At 53.6% G+C, this 16,565-nt stretch overlaps 1 protein-coding gene across 1 annotated transcript; it reads right to left on the reverse strand.

The window, feature by feature from the left end:
- Window position 1: 1 nt before the first annotated feature.
- TMPRSS5 (transmembrane serine protease 5) lies at window positions 2-3,016 on the reverse strand. Its single transcript, XM_074894789.1, has 9 exons — window positions 2,871-3,016; window positions 2,440-2,553; window positions 2,201-2,244; window positions 1,911-2,073; window positions 1,608-1,786; window positions 1,146-1,244; window positions 710-852; window positions 287-439; window positions 2-116 (listed from the first exon to the last, which is right to left on the reverse strand). The coding sequence occupies exons 1-9, from the start codon at window positions 3,014-3,016 to the stop codon at window positions 108-110; spliced, it is 1,050 nt and encodes a 349-aa protein (XP_074750890.1). The 3' UTR covers window positions 2-107.
- Window positions 3,017-16,565: the final 13,549 nt, after the last annotated feature.

The raw sequence follows: 16,565 nt of genomic DNA on the forward strand, positions 1-16,565 counted from the left end.
TCTGTTAGGGTTATAGTAATACAGTATGAGTTAGTCCTGGACTGCTCCCCACTTAGTACGTGGAAAGGGCAAAGTCTTGCTCTGTGAAGTCTCTCCTTGCCTTATTTCTAGTAGATCTAGTCAAAAAACAAAAAGAAAACAGGAATCATGACTGTAAGAGAGGTTGTCCCAGGGGTTCACGCGTCAAGGGTGAGCATAGAGCAGCGAAGGGAAGAGCTCAGGCAGGATGCTGGCATTGAGATTTGTCCGTGCAAGATGCGTGGCCATGGGTCAGGCTCCAGCTTACCTCGGTGACGCGGTAAATCCACGGCAGGAGCTGAGCCACGTTGGTGTAAACCCCAGGGCGGTTGGGCTCAGCACAGCCCTGGCCCCAGCTCACGATGCCGACCAAGCGCCACGCGAAGTCATCCCGGCAGACCAGGGGGCCCCCGCTGTCACCCTGTGGGAGAGCGAGGGCCGGTGAAGCAGCTGAGACGCGGGTGCAAGCGGCAGCGGGTGCCTCCCTGCAAGGCTGCCACGTGCCTTCCGTAAGCGCAGCTACCTGCCAGCCCGACAGCGCTGCGCCGGGGTAGCTGCCATGGGCACAGCTTACCCTACCCAGGCTGTTTACCACAAGCTACCGCCACGAAGTGCAGCGTTCGCTGGAGTGCCACGGGGACGTACGACCTTCCGGCACAGCCAGCAGGCAGCCCTTGCCCCCTCCTGTTACCTGGCAGGCGTCTATTGTCCCACGCAGGTGGCCAGCACACAGCATCCTGGCCGTGAGCTCGCCCGCGTACACGCATGAGCTGTTGCACCTCTTGGTACCGATTAAGGGAACGAGTGCTTCCTTCAGCGTCTCGGTAACCTGCGCTGGGGAGGGAGAAAGAGAAGCCAAGAGAGGAACAAGACCTGCAGGGAGCAAGAGGAAAGAGCAGGGCACCAGCTGGAGAAGTCAGAAGATGGGAAAAATGGGATTACTTTATGGGATTAAATAGGGAGCTGTGGGTAGGGGGTGCAGAGCTGCTGGAGCAGGGGTGGGATGAAGGCAGGATGGGGCATTTGCAAGATCACATGTGGCATGGAAGGGGCTGGAGGGGACCAGTGGGGAGCAAGGGGAAAGCCTCCACTCAGCGCTGAGCGGTGAGGACAAGGTGGGAGCTTACCTTGGTCTGGTCTGGTATAGCCCCAGCCTGAGACCCAGCACTGCGTGCCCTGGAAGAGGTCCTGGTGGGAGGGGGGCAGGCACACAGCACGGATGGCATCTGGTAAGAAGGTGACAGGGGTAAGTGCCAGCCCAGCGGGGATGGCTTTGCTCTGTGCTGAGCAGCCGGGAAAGGGCTGTGGAGCCATCGGCCTGCAGAGCCACAGCCTGGTGTGTTGAACCGAGAGGCTCCGGGGCCAGACGCTCCCGCAGCCTCCTTCCCGGTAATTCGCAGCTCTGGTGTAACCGAAAACACCGCGCTGCTGCGCAGCTGCCTCCCGGGTGCCAGGCTGGGCATCCTTAAAGAGCCGCTCTGAAACGGCAGGTTCAGAACAGGCTGGTTTTTGGCCAATCTGTTAATTGTGGGATAAGACAGACAACTCCACAGATGGGAGGACACAACTGCGTCACAGCAGCATCTTACCTGTGAAATTCAGGGGGACTTGGAGCTTCATGAGAGCAATGTCATAGTCAAGACTATTGTCATTATAAAGTGGGTGGTAAATTATTTTCTTTACCGATAACCCGGCCTCCTGCTTGATCGAGCCATGGGTGATAATGCCTGCGAAAACCAGCCAGGCAGAGGCTTGAAGCCGCCTGTAACTGAGCAGAAATACAGCGTGCTGCTTACTCTAGGGCAACACGTGCCAAGGCAGATCTGGTAAGATACAGGTTGGCGCAGACATGCAGCGCCCCTGAGGCTGGGCACAGGACAGCCCGGAGGTACCTGTGCACGCAGTGAGCCGCTGTGACGATCCAGTCGCGTGCCAGCACGGAGCCCCCGCAGCGGTGCTGGGAGCCGTGGTACACGCTGACCTGCCAGGGCCAGCGTCCCGGGGGCACGTCCGTCCCCCCGACCACCCGCGCAGTGCCAGGGCGCAGCCCGCACTCTGCAAGGCAGCCGGGAGCACGTCGGAGGTGAAGCTCCAGGCACTAGATCCTCATGCTGGAGCGTGAGGGAAGCGGGTGGAGTGGGATCAAAGGCACTGCTAGATACAGGAGGGGAGAGGCACTCACCTGAGCATTTCAGAGCCACAATTCGACCTGATTCACAGCTGCTCCTGCACAGGAATAAGCCTCCAGTCAGAACACACATGAACCAAAATCCCCGGGGCACTAGGGCGCTCCAGGGCAGCTGCAGCAGTCCCCAAAGGGGCTGCTTACTGCCCAAACCCAGGACAATTTTCTATGCCTGAAAAAAAGGCCTCTGTTTCAGCCCCACCAGCAAACCCTGCTTCCCCCAGAGCTGCCCTTACCTGACCTGCCACACGTCTTCCAGGCTGCCTTCCTGGTGGGGTCTCACCTGAACAAACTCCTGTGTGTCGTTCACCTTGACATCCGTCAGGTTCACTCCTTTCTGATGGGTCATTCTGCAGAAGCAACAGTGTCCCAGGAAGGGGCTGGGGACCTGCTAGGGGATCAGGAATGTAACCCTGCCATGGGAACAACAGGCCACAGTCCTGCTGCTCTGGCAGCCAGGAATGAACCTCCTTGGCAGGGAGGATCTTCTGCAGCTCCCCATGCCAGCCTGAGCCCTGCTTTCCGCCCTGCATTCCCCAGGGACCTGTGAGATCTGGCTCTGCTGCCCTGAACAACCTCCTAGCCTTCAAGCACCTGCTCTTGCCAAATTCATTCCCCTCAGAAAAGGGTGAGTAGGGGTTGAAACAGCCGCCTCTGCCATACCCACCTGAGATACCCAAGCTGCCGGCAGAGCAGGGTGCCCAGGGAGAGACTCCAGCGCTCGTGGCATGCCAGGAGCCAGCCAGGACGGCCTTCCACCTGCGCTTCCAGCAGGGAGTTTGCCATGTTTATTCTGAAAGACACTGAAGTCATTCCATTAAGGACAACTACAAATTCCCTTCCTTGCAGTGTTTTGCACAGTGGATGGTCATGCACATCCAAACCGAAAAAAACCCAAACCCCAAACTCCAGAAAAAGCCACCTGAAGCAATTAGAAACTATACATGAACCTATTTGCATGTTCTCAGTGCCCACGTGGCAGCTCTGCCGAGTGATCACACGCAAAGGAGTCCTGCCAGAGTTGCCTTTGCCGTAGGATCACTCCGTGCAACGAAGCCGTGCTGCTGGGGACTGCAGCAGGACTTCAAAGCTGAGCGAAACAACCACAACATGCAGCTGAAAGAAGGTAGTGGATCAGCAGGAGATATTTAGTATTAAAGAGCATCTTTTCTGTTCTTGATGGGCTTGGCAGGCACCGTCCTGCACAGCGCTCCGCCCTCCCCATCCTCTGGCAGCAGACAAAGATGCAAACCTCTGTTGGGAGTCCCCCGGACCACAGGGTCTTCCTCTTCACCGTCGCCGCACGCTGGGATCGCATCCAGCTCCTGCAGCAGGGTGAAGTCCTGGTCTGGCTGAGGCTGCTTCAGGTGCTTCACTTCAGGAAACAGAGAGGGGGTGGAGGTGGCCTCACACAGCCTGGGCAGCACCCAAGGATGCACAACACCAGGAACAGTCCCACGCTGCCCACTGGAAGAGGTGATGAGCCTCTCAACGGGTACAGCTGCAGCTTGCTGCTGGGACCACAGCAACCAGCAGCAGAGCACACACCAGCCACATCCCCCCTCCCAAGCTCGCTGACCACGGAGCTCCCACCACCAGCATCTCCGCTGCTGGCACCCCGGACTCGCTCGCCCGTTGGCGCCTCGGCTCTGCCCACAGCGGCAGGGCTGTCCCAGAGCAGACACTGACCTAGGAGCCATGTCCCAGCCGCTGTCCCCGCCAGCAGCCCGGCAACCCCGAGCAGCAGGAACAGCCTCCTGACGGTGCAGAGAGTTTTGAGAGATGCATTAGCAGAATCTTTAAGAAACAGAGAGGGAGAGAGGATTAACATAGTCTTGTCCGTCTCTCACAGCACTGCCAAGCCCCTGGTGAAGCCCCTGGGTCATTATATACCTGTTTCAAGGACTCACAAGATCCTTTCCCTGCAATGCCAGGAGGAGGTGAGCTAAGGCCATGAATTCTGCAGGAGGTCAAGACTCGAGGGGCCCCCCCTGTTACCAAAGCCCACAAAGAGCTCACCCACCGTGTCCCGGAGAGGCCCGTGTCCTCCTTGCTTCCCTCCTCGGCTCTGCTGTCGGGCTCTTGTAGCTCTGCATGGCACCCTCAGCGCGAGGTGGGTTGTCAGGAAACTGCTCAGCTAAGGCTGGGCTCTAGGAGAGCAGCGGAGTCCTGGGGAGCAGATCAGCACCAAAGAGCAGGTCTTGTGGAAGGGGCCAAGCTTCAAGTGATGACCCCGCTGCCCAGGCTGGCTGCTACAGCAGGGGGGCAAGGCGGGGAAGCGCTTCTCACGGTGACAGCACGGAGCTGGGCAGCTACTGGTTTGGGCTGCTGCTGAGCCACGGGAGCCCAGCACACGGGTCTCACGGGAGCCAGCTCATGTTTCCCTCCGCACGCTCCCGGCACGACGCCGTGCACACACCGCACAGCGCCCGCCGCGCTGAAGGGAGTCCTTGTGTCGGGGCCCCCCCGCTCTCCTGCTGACGGGGCCCTTGCAGCGGGTGGGGGCGATTGCTCAGCAGCCCTCCCCCTGCTCCCAGGAACGTGCTGCTCAGGCTGGGGAGCCCCGGGGGGAGCGCTCCCGTCCCTCCCCAGTGCTGCGCTGAGCACGATCAGCAGCTGTCGAGCTGCCTCAGCATTCAAACCCATCTCCCACCTGCTGCCCCCTCCCTTCCCCTTCCCAAGGGCTGCTGAGGAGCAGTGGCAACCCCCGGGCTGTCGGTGCGAGCCAGGGGCTGGGGGCTAGCAGCCAGCGCTGGGCTCCAAGGCACGGACAGACCCCGGCACGGGCGGCAGGAAGGCTCCAGACCAACCGCTCCGTGTTAGCAGTTACGTTCAGAGAGACAAGACCTTGGGGAACAACACGTCCTAAGCTGGGAATAGATCAGAAAAGACAGCCTGCAGCTGCTCTTTATCACCCTCACATCTCAAGCCAAGCGCCTGCCAGCTGCGATGCGTAAAGCACAACTTTTCTGCCCACAAGCTGCGTTAGGCATGTGCTGGCAAGGGGTGGTGGGCCCCGGTCACTCAGCGACGTCCTCCCCACCCTGTGTGCGTGGAGACCTCCAGGGTCAGCCCCACCTCCCTGGGCGCTGGATTTTCCCAGTGGTCTTTGCCTCTAGCACACAAAGAGCAATAAAGGTCAAACAGCAGCTCTCAGTTCAGCTTCAGATTTTCCTTGTAATTTCTTGTGGCTGAAAGATGCCTGGCTGGCACCCTGTGAGAAGGGAAGACTTTCTAACCCATGGCTTGGGTACCAGCTGTCCCACGTTGGGGCGCGAGACGCTTCTCTTACCAATGCAGAGCTCTCGCAGCAGACGTGGAACAGAAATTACTCGCGCTGCTGCACCCGCTCTGGTCCCTCTGACCCAGCTCCACCGCAGTCGTCGCACCCGAGGTCGGTGAGTGCTGCCAGTCCCCAGCTGGCACACTGCCCTGGGCAGGGACCGGGCAGGGACAGCACCAGGATCACCTTCGTTGCATCGCCCAGGAAAGCGAGGGGGAAACCACGTGGAAGCTCTGGGAGGCCCCAGTTGCAGATGAAATAGCCACAGCCTGCAGCAGAGGGGAACAAGGGTGCCCCAGCAGAGAGCAATCAGCAGGTCCCTCCTGCTAAGCCATCCAGCTGGAGGCAGAGGCCGAGCTCAGAGCAGCACCGGCACCTGCAGGCACAGGGCAGGGGAACACACAACTCACCCTGCGCATAAACCTGCCTCTTGCCCCCCCTGGCACTAGAGACCATCCTGACCGTAGGCTGCTCACAACCCCTGCTACTCACTACTAAACAGAAACGCTCCAGACTCGTGGCCAAGGTCGTCAAATTGCCAACACCCAAATACAAGTTCACAAGCTGCTATGGAGATTAGACCCAGGCAGTGAGCTGCAGAGTCAGGGATCATCGCTGCTGCTGCAGATCCCCAGCACGGCAGCAGCATCCAGAGTCCCTGTGCAGAGCCCCAGGTTACCGGCACGCCCCACCGCCTCGACTGCACCGGCAGTTCACCGGCTGGCTACACCCTAACCAGAAATATTAAGACAGTCTTCTCCAATTAAGTGAGTTAGAAGCCTAATGTCCCTTCAGGAGAGATGAGACTGAGTACAGATTTCAGCGTGTCTCAAAAACAAAAGGCAGCTGAAGCAGACTTAAATAGCTGCTTCAAAGAAAGACTTTTCTTATTTACATACTTCTCCATCCCCGAAAGATACAGCTGATGTCTTGTTGCTCAAAATATCGATGAATTTTTAATGCTGTTTGCTCAAGGAAACTCCTATGAATATTTCATGACAGCCCCGTCTTGACGTTCGGGCTGAGGTTCCGCGCTGTCGCTGAACAGCATCGCGTGTGTCGCACCATGGATGGACACGGTGCCAGGCGTGGCCGTCGGCTCGTAGGGAGCAGACAGACACGCCAGCTCCAGGGGAGCTGCAGCACTGCTCACGACCTGTGCGGAGACCGGTTACAAATTCCCTGAGGTTGGGCTCCTTTGACAGCCTGACACCTTGCAGCCACTCAGCTGGTGTGAAAACTGGGGGGGAAGTTTTTGTTTGGTTTGGATACTATTTTTCTCCAGGCCCCCTCTCTCATTTAGCGATTAGGCCAGAAGGCTGAGGCAGCAGACAAGACTGCAAATATCCCCCAGATCACCTTGGCTCAGCAGCTGACCCTTTCCTGGTCCCCGTACCTGGTGGCACTGGAGCATCTCCTCAGCCTGCGGGCGACTGTAGATGGTGCTGGAGGACCAGGGAGCACCAGTGGGAAACGGGAGGCAACGGCCGAGGGTGCAAAAGCAGCCGGAGGGTCCTTTGCTGACAGCTGCCCTGTTGGGGGGCTCAGAGGAGGGGAAGAGCTCGCCCAGACCTCTCCTCCCTGCTGCCCAAGGTCACTGCCAGACCAGTTCAGGTCATCTCCCCTCGGAGCATCCCATGCCCTGGGGCTGCTGGAAAGCCGACTTTTGCCAAAGTTAAAGGAAGACGCAGGCTGTGACTGCAGCTGGCAAAATGCAAATACCTTCGCCGCAAGCACAAAAACCAAGTAAGTACCAGCCTATGCAAGGAAAATAATAAACCAGAGCTAATTCCAAGAAGATACATCAGTAGCAGTTAAAAAATAAGACCCATCAATCAGTCTATACTACCTCGCTACTCTGAGTCATGCTCATTTTTTTCTTTTAGAACTCACTAAAAGAAGATCAATATTTCTCTCAATTCTGCTTGCCTGCAATAAGAAAATAGCGACTAAAATGAGAGTGCTTTCAAAATTAAACATTGACACAGATGTAAAAAGTAGGAAAGAGAACAGCATTGTAGCTTTTCCCTCCCAGCTTTCATCATTTCTCTGTGGTTCTTTAGAAAAATAAAATAAGAAAAGAAGCAGCAGTGATTACAGACACTGAGAACCGCTGAAATGCCCATGTGTTACGTGGATACCTGACAGGTGGCAGAGATGCTGTGAAGCATAAGACGTTTCCTTTGTCATTTTTCTAACTTATTCCCACTGAAAGCCTTCCCCGTCCCACCTGAGCAGAGCACAGCTGCAGAGCAACAACCCAGATGTTAGTAACACCAAAGCTGGTAGAGTCATGGCTACGCACGGCAACTGCAGGTTGTCAAATGACATATGTTGAACTTGTGCAATAACCAGGAAAACTCCCTCCAGTTACTCAGTTCTGCTGAGATTAGCAAGAAAGGGTCACTTATTGGCAAATAAAATTGCATATTGAACACCTGACCCGGATGCATTCTCCAAACTCAACTCCGAGGGGGCTGCTGGGCATTTCCAAGTCGGGATACGACCCAGAACAAGCCCAGAGCCGGGCTCTTCTCGAGCCAGCCACTGCTCACCAGACGCCCCGCTGCCCAGGGCTCGCAGCCCGCGTCCCAACAGCGTCTGTTACAGAGCGGCCTGGGAAAGGGGGCTGCCTGGCTGTGGCAGCTCTTCGGCTCTGCGTTACCGGGACCTTTGGGATATGGGTTGTGGCTGCTGCCTGGGGTTTTGTGGCAGCATCACCAACTGGGCCCTTTTGTGTTGGGTGCAGGACAACTGAATGAGAACTGGTCTCCTCCCAACACGCTTTCACCTTGGCATGAATTTTAGCCCATACGCCCAACACATGAAGTTTTCAAAGCAGCTTTAACAGCCGGTTGTTGAATAGCACTTACTTTAAGCCTTTGTTTTAGCCTGGGCTCAGATTGCTCCATCCTTTCCCATGCAAAAGCTGAGTTCCTCCTTGGGGGTTTAGCCAGAGGGACCCAAAGCCTCCAAAAGAGCGCTAGAAAAAAAAATAAAAATCACTCGTCAGGATTTAAAGCATCTCTCCTGTAGATACAGGTTCAGCCTCTTGTCTCAAGAAGCCATTTTAAAATCCGTCCTGCAGCCTCTGAGCTCTCCCATTCAGACTGTCACAGCTGGACAGCCTTGGTAGGAGCAAAACAGTATTTCAGTTTTAATTAGGGCTGGGAGCTCCCAGCAATATTTGCTGGATTCAGCGCCTCAGACTGCATATCCAAGCTGATGTGTCTGTTGCTTACTAGGTGCCAAGCGAGCTTGCCTTTTGAAAAACAATATGTGAGCTTCTGTTCTGTGCTCTGAGGGGGATCCAGTGTTTAAGTTCTTACATATGAAGCAGCGAAGTGTGAAGTTGCAGACTCCCAGTGCAAAACCCTGGAAGCCTGAAAAATCTGCACTTACCCCAGGGGAACCCAGGAAGAGAAGACCCAATAAAAAGCAGTCAAGTAAACATCAAGCAAGGCAGGACAAAAACACATTCAATCTCATACTCCTAGACTGCTAAAGCAAAAAGCTCTGCAATAGCTAGGGGCAGGGGGTGGAGGGGAGCAGTAAATGGGAAACATTTATTTAAGCCAGTAGCTGGAATTCACAGGGTTTCCTACCTGTTCCATCTGGTCGGTGTAAATGGCGGCATAAAACTGTGCAAAGGGGGGGGCTGGCGCAGTGACAGACGGTGTGACAAGAGCCCAGCGCTGGGCAGAGGCAGCTCATCACTTTCTGAGCAAGTACTGCCTTTGAGAGGGACAGCAGAGGCGTGCCCCAGCGCAGCGATGCGGTACCGAGCGGGAAAAAGCAGCAGCAGCAGGTTGTGCTCCTACGGGTTAACCGAGGAGCAGGAGAAAATCAGATGTTCTGAGCACACGAGTGCAACAGCAGGACCTCCCACCCAGCTCCAGGGGTCCACTGGGGCAGGAGACCACCTCAGCCCCGCGCTGCCAGGCCACAAGCAGCAGCCTTGCAGAGGGGGTTTCACATCGGCGGCTTTGAAGAACGCTGAAGAGTCCCGAGCTCCGCGGAGGGAAGGCTGGTGTCTGCCTTGCCCTGCCCAGGGCTGCTGCTGTGCACAGCACTGCTATGGCTTGCAGGTGCTTGGTGTTTCTTTGCAGGAAAGCTGACCAAAATCCCCGGATTGCTCCCACCCTGGCCTAAACGGGGCTGTGCCCAGAGCTCTCCAGGGCACTCTCGCAAGACGGAACAAGGCAACGTGACCACCACCTCAAGACATCACTTTGTCCGGGCCTCTTGCCCTCTGTTGGATCATTTCCCCTCTTACCTCATTTCTTCTCTTTCTCTCTTTAGTCTCCTATCTAATAAAAGTGCTTCTCTGTGAGATAAGGCAGCTGCTGTAAGCCTGTAATGAGAGAAATGGCCAAAAGCAACAGCCTAAAACCTGCCTAATCCTGGCCAAATCTCATAATGGATAATGAGTCCTGGCTGTCCAGATTGTGTTTTCCCAGCAGTGATGCTGTAGTCCAAAAAAAAAAAAAAAAAAAATTAATAATAAACTCCCAAACAGCCTTCCAGCCCCCATGCCCCCCAAGTGTTTCCCAACCCTTTTTCACCACTATTTGCCTGTCCCCCATCCCCATTTATTACCATCTCTAGAAAGATTTAGATACCTCTGTGAAAGGAGGGTAAAACAACTTGCCCTAGACCTGCCATCGCAGTCATGGCAGAGTTTAATCTCAGACTCGCAAAACATCACACGTCACCATAAGAAATAAGACCTGCCAGACCAGATCTGACTAACCGCCCCTCTCACCCTGCATCTTGTCTCCAAGAGAGGCTGATATCCCAAACCTCATAATGGGAAATTATTCACTAAGACTCCTTTTAACCTCAGGCAGTGGGATGTACTGACATGAAGGAAGATAGTTTATATCCTGTATACATTTACCCTCTTTAGTGGAACCGCACATCTTTCCATATTTCATACAAACGTCCAGTCCTATTTGGACATTTCCATGGAGTAAGAAGCTGTTACTCCAAACTTGACACACTGTCACCATAGTGCCCACTGTAATAGTTTATTTCATACCCTCTGTTGTTGAACTGATCATCCCAAAGACGGCAAATAAAGTCCTGCACAAAATAAATTAAGAAGCTGAAAACTAGCAGAGGAAGAGGCTGGTTCACATGACCACTAATTAGGAAGCATTTCTTTCCAGAAGGGGTTGTTGGGCGTTGGAATGGGCTGCCCAGGGCAGGGGGGGAGTCCCCATCCCTGGAGGGGTAGAAGAGTCGGGTCAATATAGCGCTGAGGGATCTGGTGGAGTTGGGAACTGTCAGTGCTGGGTTAATGATTGGACTGGATGATCTTCAAGGTCCTTTCCAACCGAGATGGTTCTGTGATTCTGTAATGCTCAGAAGGGAAGAGTAGGTCACCTCTGTCAGAGCTGCCAGTTCCCAGTGCCCGCTCTGGACCACCTTGACTAGTGGTTTGGCTCTGCTCTGAAACATGGCTTGAAAGCCCAAAGGTGCTGCAGGCAGGAGAGAAAAGGGAGACCTAAAAGTTTCCACAAGTGTCAGCTCAGCCCATCCCTCCCTTCCCACCCAGAAGCGTGGGCAGACAGCCCCTTGCCGGGAGCAGGCAGGCTGTCAGGCTCGGAGGCTCTCTCCGAATGAAGCGGCCCGTACTTCAGTCACAGCTGTCAGTGAGTACTCGCCCACTTCTCAGTCTTGCTCCGCTCCACCGGGATGAAGCTGATACGACTCGGCTTTCGGGCAGGGATGGGTAGTGTGGGCAGCCTCACTGAAAGCAGCAGAGTTTTGGGGAGCCACCCCCCGGGTGCCACTGAGCCCTGTGCAGCCTCTCGCCAGCCGACTGCCACCCAGTGCCAGACCCTCTCCGTGAGCAGCACCCTGCTGCCCCTCGGTCCCCCAGGCACAAGCACCCTGGTCCCGGGGGCAGCTGGACGCAGATGTGCCTGAAGAACCCCCCCCGCCCCCACTGTGGTACGGAGGCGCACGGAAAGCAGAACCCAGCCCTGTTCCAGCCTCTTCCCGAGGCAATTTGCTATGTAATGGTTATAGAGAAGGTAATTTCAGGAAAACGAGTTTCTCTGTAGAAGGAATTGAATAGAGGAACGACTATAATAACCTGATACAATCATTTATTTAAAAAGCAGCTGGCACCATACGAAGCCAGCAGGACAATTTAGAGGCAATTCCCTGCAGACTGTACCAGCCCTGGGGCACGGGCAGAGGCTGTGCCTCGCACTGTGGAAACCAGAGGCTCTTGCTCCAGATCAGCAAATACCAAAACTTCTCAGGGAAAGGGTAACAATTCACCAATCCTGTGAATGCACATCTGCCCCCACCACATCCCACGTTCCAATGCCTTAGGGAACACGAGGTCTCCTGACTGCCATTTCCTTCTGCTTCCCGCATAAGACCAGACATCCTGCTGGATATAAAGCAAAAGGCCAGAGATTAACCTAAATTAAAGCCTGGAGAGGAAAAGTACAGTTACAGCACAGAAATGCAATGAGCCAGTCAGATCTGCAGCTTGTTTTCTCATCTCTTGCTTCAGAGGATTAAAGAAACGTGCCCTGACTCCACTTGATGCTGTAACTATGAGAAGCGGTGGGAACCTCTCGATACTAACCTTGAGCGGGGTATTTGCGTTCTGTACCTTGCAGTTTATGACTGCCATCCTCACAGGTGAGTTGTAAGGTGCACTGTTATTTCATATTCGTGTTTTCGTGCTTCTTCAGAGGACTGACAGTCAGAAGAGGGCTGGGCCCTGGATTCTCATCAATCACCTAATAAATGTAGAATTTAAAGATGTCAGGGATAAAATGGTTTCATTAGCTGTATCATGTTTCAGTGCAAAGATATCCTGAGGGATTTCTTCTTGGAGATGAGTCAAAGAAGAATAACTGTTAAGGAGCAATTAATATTATGTTCATTCTTTTCCATTTCCAAACACAGTTCGTTTTGTCACTTGTTGGCTGACACTTGCTCTTGCAATTTGCTGAGGATCTACTAAACCCCAGGAAAGGAAAAGGGAAAGACACCTTCAGGAGGCGCATCTCTCCCTCGGTTGTACCCGTACACCCTGCAGTAAACCAAAGCCTTGGTGCAGCTCCAGGGAAATTGCCCCAGGGGTGGCAGTCAGCATGCGGGACAGCGTCTGGGACACGGGACAACCCCCGCGACACGGGACAACCCCCGCGACACCGCGACCCGCTGCCCTGAGCGGCGCAGAGCCCAAGGCGCGGCTGGTCCTGTGCTGAGCTCCACGCTGCTGCCTGACAGCTTAGCTCTGATCCCGGCTTGCCTGAGCCGGGAGAGCCGCTGCTGGCGAGGCCCTGAAACACGAGGACGTGGTGGGCAGAAGGGAAATGTGGAGCTTGGCCCTGCTGCCGGGCTCTGCTGCATTGGTGCAATATGCAGGAACTGATGCTGGAGGCTGAACCACGGTCTGGCCTTACTCCCACTCTTTTTTAGGCTGATTCTTGCACCACGAACACGACAGGGACATGGGTACCAGCTCAGTTAGAAAGCCCTGTCAGTAGAGCCCTGTCGTCAGGCCACAGCCAAAGGAGCCTGCGCTCCATTTGGGTCAGCAAGGCACATCAAGGACACTTTCTTACAGTCTCTTACCTTCACAGGGAAACGGCCCAGCATCACGATTTCCATCTGCAAGCTGTAGCAATTTGACACAGAGAGAGGACCAGAAGGAGCCCGGGCAGAGACGAGCTGTGACCCGGGCTGGCCTCGTGTCCCAGCCAGCGGCTGCAGCCTGGCCCAGACAGGCAGCCTGCCACGCGTGCTGTTAAATACGGCGGCCACTTGCTCTCTCCTAGCAGCCCAGATGAAGTCACTGGCTGACGTAATGGTGGCTAAAGCGCTGCCGGGTCTCGCCTGCTGCGGCACAGCGCTACCGTCTTGCTTCAGCAGGGAGCTGAACCTGTTCTACCCGACTCCTTCCCCCATAAAAAAACCAAAACCAGAAACTAACCCAAAAATAGAAAACACCCCAACTCTGAAGTCTGCAGCAATTTCTTAGACTTTGACTGGCCTGAGGTACACCAGGGAAAATATAAGTAATCCTCATGTTCTGCCCTGCCAAGGTTTGCAGAAGACAACTGAAAAGGAAATCCAGATGTGTGAAAGTCCCCTACAGAGCAGCTATCCGAGAGCAATCAAGGACCCTACAGGATTAGAGTTTAGCTAATGAACCCTTTCAAAAGAGGCCCTAAGAGCCACGAGGAACAGGGTGGGGTTGTACAGCTGGGCACGTGTTACTGTCCCATGAGAGGACAGCTAAACAATCAGATATACTTCTCTAGATCCTAAAAACATCCTTCAACATACTGTCTGCAGGTACTAGGATTGCATATACTTTTTTTTTTTTTTCCTTTTCTTGTGCCTGCTGTAATTTAGGCTCTTGGGACCCTGCAGAACCCATTTCAGCCATGGGAACTGCATGGTGTGCTTTTCACCACATGGTTTGAGCACCAAGAACACCCTTTCCCCTCAATGCTTTCCAGCATGTGACACTACACTCTTTATTTGCACTGACAGGACGTAAGGCTTGTGATAGATTGCCTCTTCGGTTGCAGACATGCCTGGCTTCAGGATAGAAAAACAGATATTGGAGTGACAAAATGTTCCTGAAGAACCCTGCTCGCACCCTGGTCAACATGGGACTTTGTTTCAGAAACTTCTCACTGAAAAGCACTTTCTGTGTGCTCAGGGGCGGTCCTGCCTTATCTCTGCTAATCAGCATATCATCCTCCTCATGCCTTTATCAAATATCATCCTTAAATTGTTAGATTTCTGATTCCCAAGACTCCAAGTTAGCAAGCTGCAGCAGAGCCTTAGAGTTCCGGTGGTTCGTCATGTCCTAATTTTCTTCTCACATACACATTATATTGGAGTGTACTTGTGTCAGCATAGCTTTTTCCTTCAAGAACTTATTCCTCTCTGTGAAGTTTGTTCTTCTCCTTTGAGTCCTTCTAAGTGTGTTTATAACCTGCAATCATTTATCCTCTTGGCCTTCATTTACCTCAGCTAAATAAGCTAAACCAGTCTTGGGGGAGACTATTCCCCCCCTTCTTTTCTAGGTCGAATCCAAGTGAGCCCCTCACTTACTGAAAATGTTATTCACTAAATACATGAACTATTCTTTGCTCCAATCAAAATAATCTCCTACATTTGTAAATAGCTTAATTTCCTCTTGAAACTCAATTGTTGGGGGAGGCAAGGGAGTATTTAGTATTTGTTTAAATCACTTAAAACACAGCTGTTGCTTTAACAGTGGAAGAGATGCCCTTCACAAACCTGGAGAGTGCAGTAATCTGATAAATTGTATCCCTGGACTCTGACACCATATGTTAAACCTGCTTTGAAAATTCTCCTTTTGGGCCAAATTTGTTCAGTGCAATTACACAACTATTAATGCCATTCCTTCCGAGTCCAGCCCTTGCCAGCACGTTGATTTTTCCACACCGATTCTCCAGTGTGAATTTCCACCCTTTCCTTTCCACGGCGAGTTCATCCCCTGCAGAAAAGTCATGAAATTGAAGACATTTTAAGGCAGCAAATACCACAGCAGCACTAACTGCGTATCTCCATTTCCAGTTTCTTCCACGTCGTTACTCAACTAAAGAAGCAAAGCTGAGAGTTGAATCAGAACATGTTCTGAATAATGAACAAAAAAGGGAATAAACTTGCTCTCTGCCTGTGGGCTTTGGGACTCGGGGAAAACAGCAGGCGCAGAGGAGGGTCTCTGGCCCAGCAGCGTTAGATGTCTCTGTGGGCTGCTGCTCCTGTGCGGTGCCCGAGTGCAGATAAGGAGCACAAAGACGCAGCGAATCTCTGTTCCCAGCTCCCCTCTCTGTCCAGCAGAGGATGCCCACTGTGCCAACTGCATTGCACATTGATGGGCTGCAACTGGCTGAACATCTTCCCCAGGGCAAGAGATGCTGCAGTTCAGTGTCATTAGGCTAAAGTTCCCTTTGTCAGTTAACTGGATTTTAATGAACACAACTCATTGCTCCTGCAGTCTGCAGCTGTCAGAGATGTAGAACATCATACCAATAAGCAGACTTCAGTCTTTCCAGAGCAATTCCGTTGTGACTGACTTCTCATTCTCCCTTTCTTTCCTTTGTCATCTTTTTTTTTTTTCCTCTGCAAAGCACATGGCAGTTATATGCTGGCAGCGACCCCTCTCCTGGCAGTCCTGAGACTGCACAGTTCCTCAGCACCAGAAGCAGATGATGTGCATGTGTTTTCTGTTTGTTCAGTGCTGTTTTGCTAAAAGCTTTTTCTTGCTACCAAGAGCATGTTTACTTTTGCCATTGCTACCTAGGGGCTGAGCACATTGGGTTATTCACTGTGTACTCCACGTGGCTGGCTGCTAGTTCTAGCTACAGTGGGTCCAAAGCTTTACAGACTTGCCTTTGAGAGGAGAGATGCTCCAGTCCTGTCTGTAAGATGCACAAATCCATCCCATGAAGCTGCAGGAGCAGGAAGAGAGACTCCAGTACACAGTGAAATGGATTTACTCAAAGTGAAGGAGTGAGAGGTGAAGACGATGCTTGCAGTGACCGCTTGTCACGCACGAGCCACTCCTCCTGGCCGCTCAAAGGTGCTCCCAAAGCAGGGTGCCAGGGGAAGCCTGACGCCACTGGCTCAAGGCCAGGGAGAGCCTCTCTGCTCGTGCTACCACCTGCATGCCTGTCCAGGCAGACAGGAATTTCGCAGTCTCCACAGCCTACGTGTTTTCCCGCTGCAGGGAACTCCACAGCCTGAACAAACCCAGCAGCAAGGCACCCGCCTGACCTGCTGAGCCCTGGCCTGCTGGTACAGAGTCTTCCACCCCATTAGTTTCTCTTCTCCCCAAGTGGCATGGGAGAGGCAAGGGCCAGCAAGATCTTAATTGACTGTCAGAGCCTGCAGTTCCAGCAGATGCTTTTACTGAACTTCTGCCCCTGCTCTCTTGCCTTCATTCTGTTCTGCAGAGGCTGAGCTGGGGGTGTCTCTTCCATGGTTTCATCCCAGCTGTTGAACAGTCCACATTAGTAAAACAGGTGCCATTTCTGATTTCCTCTAGAAATAGCGCTC

This window comes from Strix uralensis, chromosome 26 (genome assembly GCF_047716275.1).
Source record: "Strix uralensis isolate ZFMK-TIS-50842 chromosome 26, bStrUra1, whole genome shotgun sequence".
NCBI lineage: Eukaryota > Metazoa > Chordata > Aves > Strigiformes > Strigidae > Strix > Strix uralensis.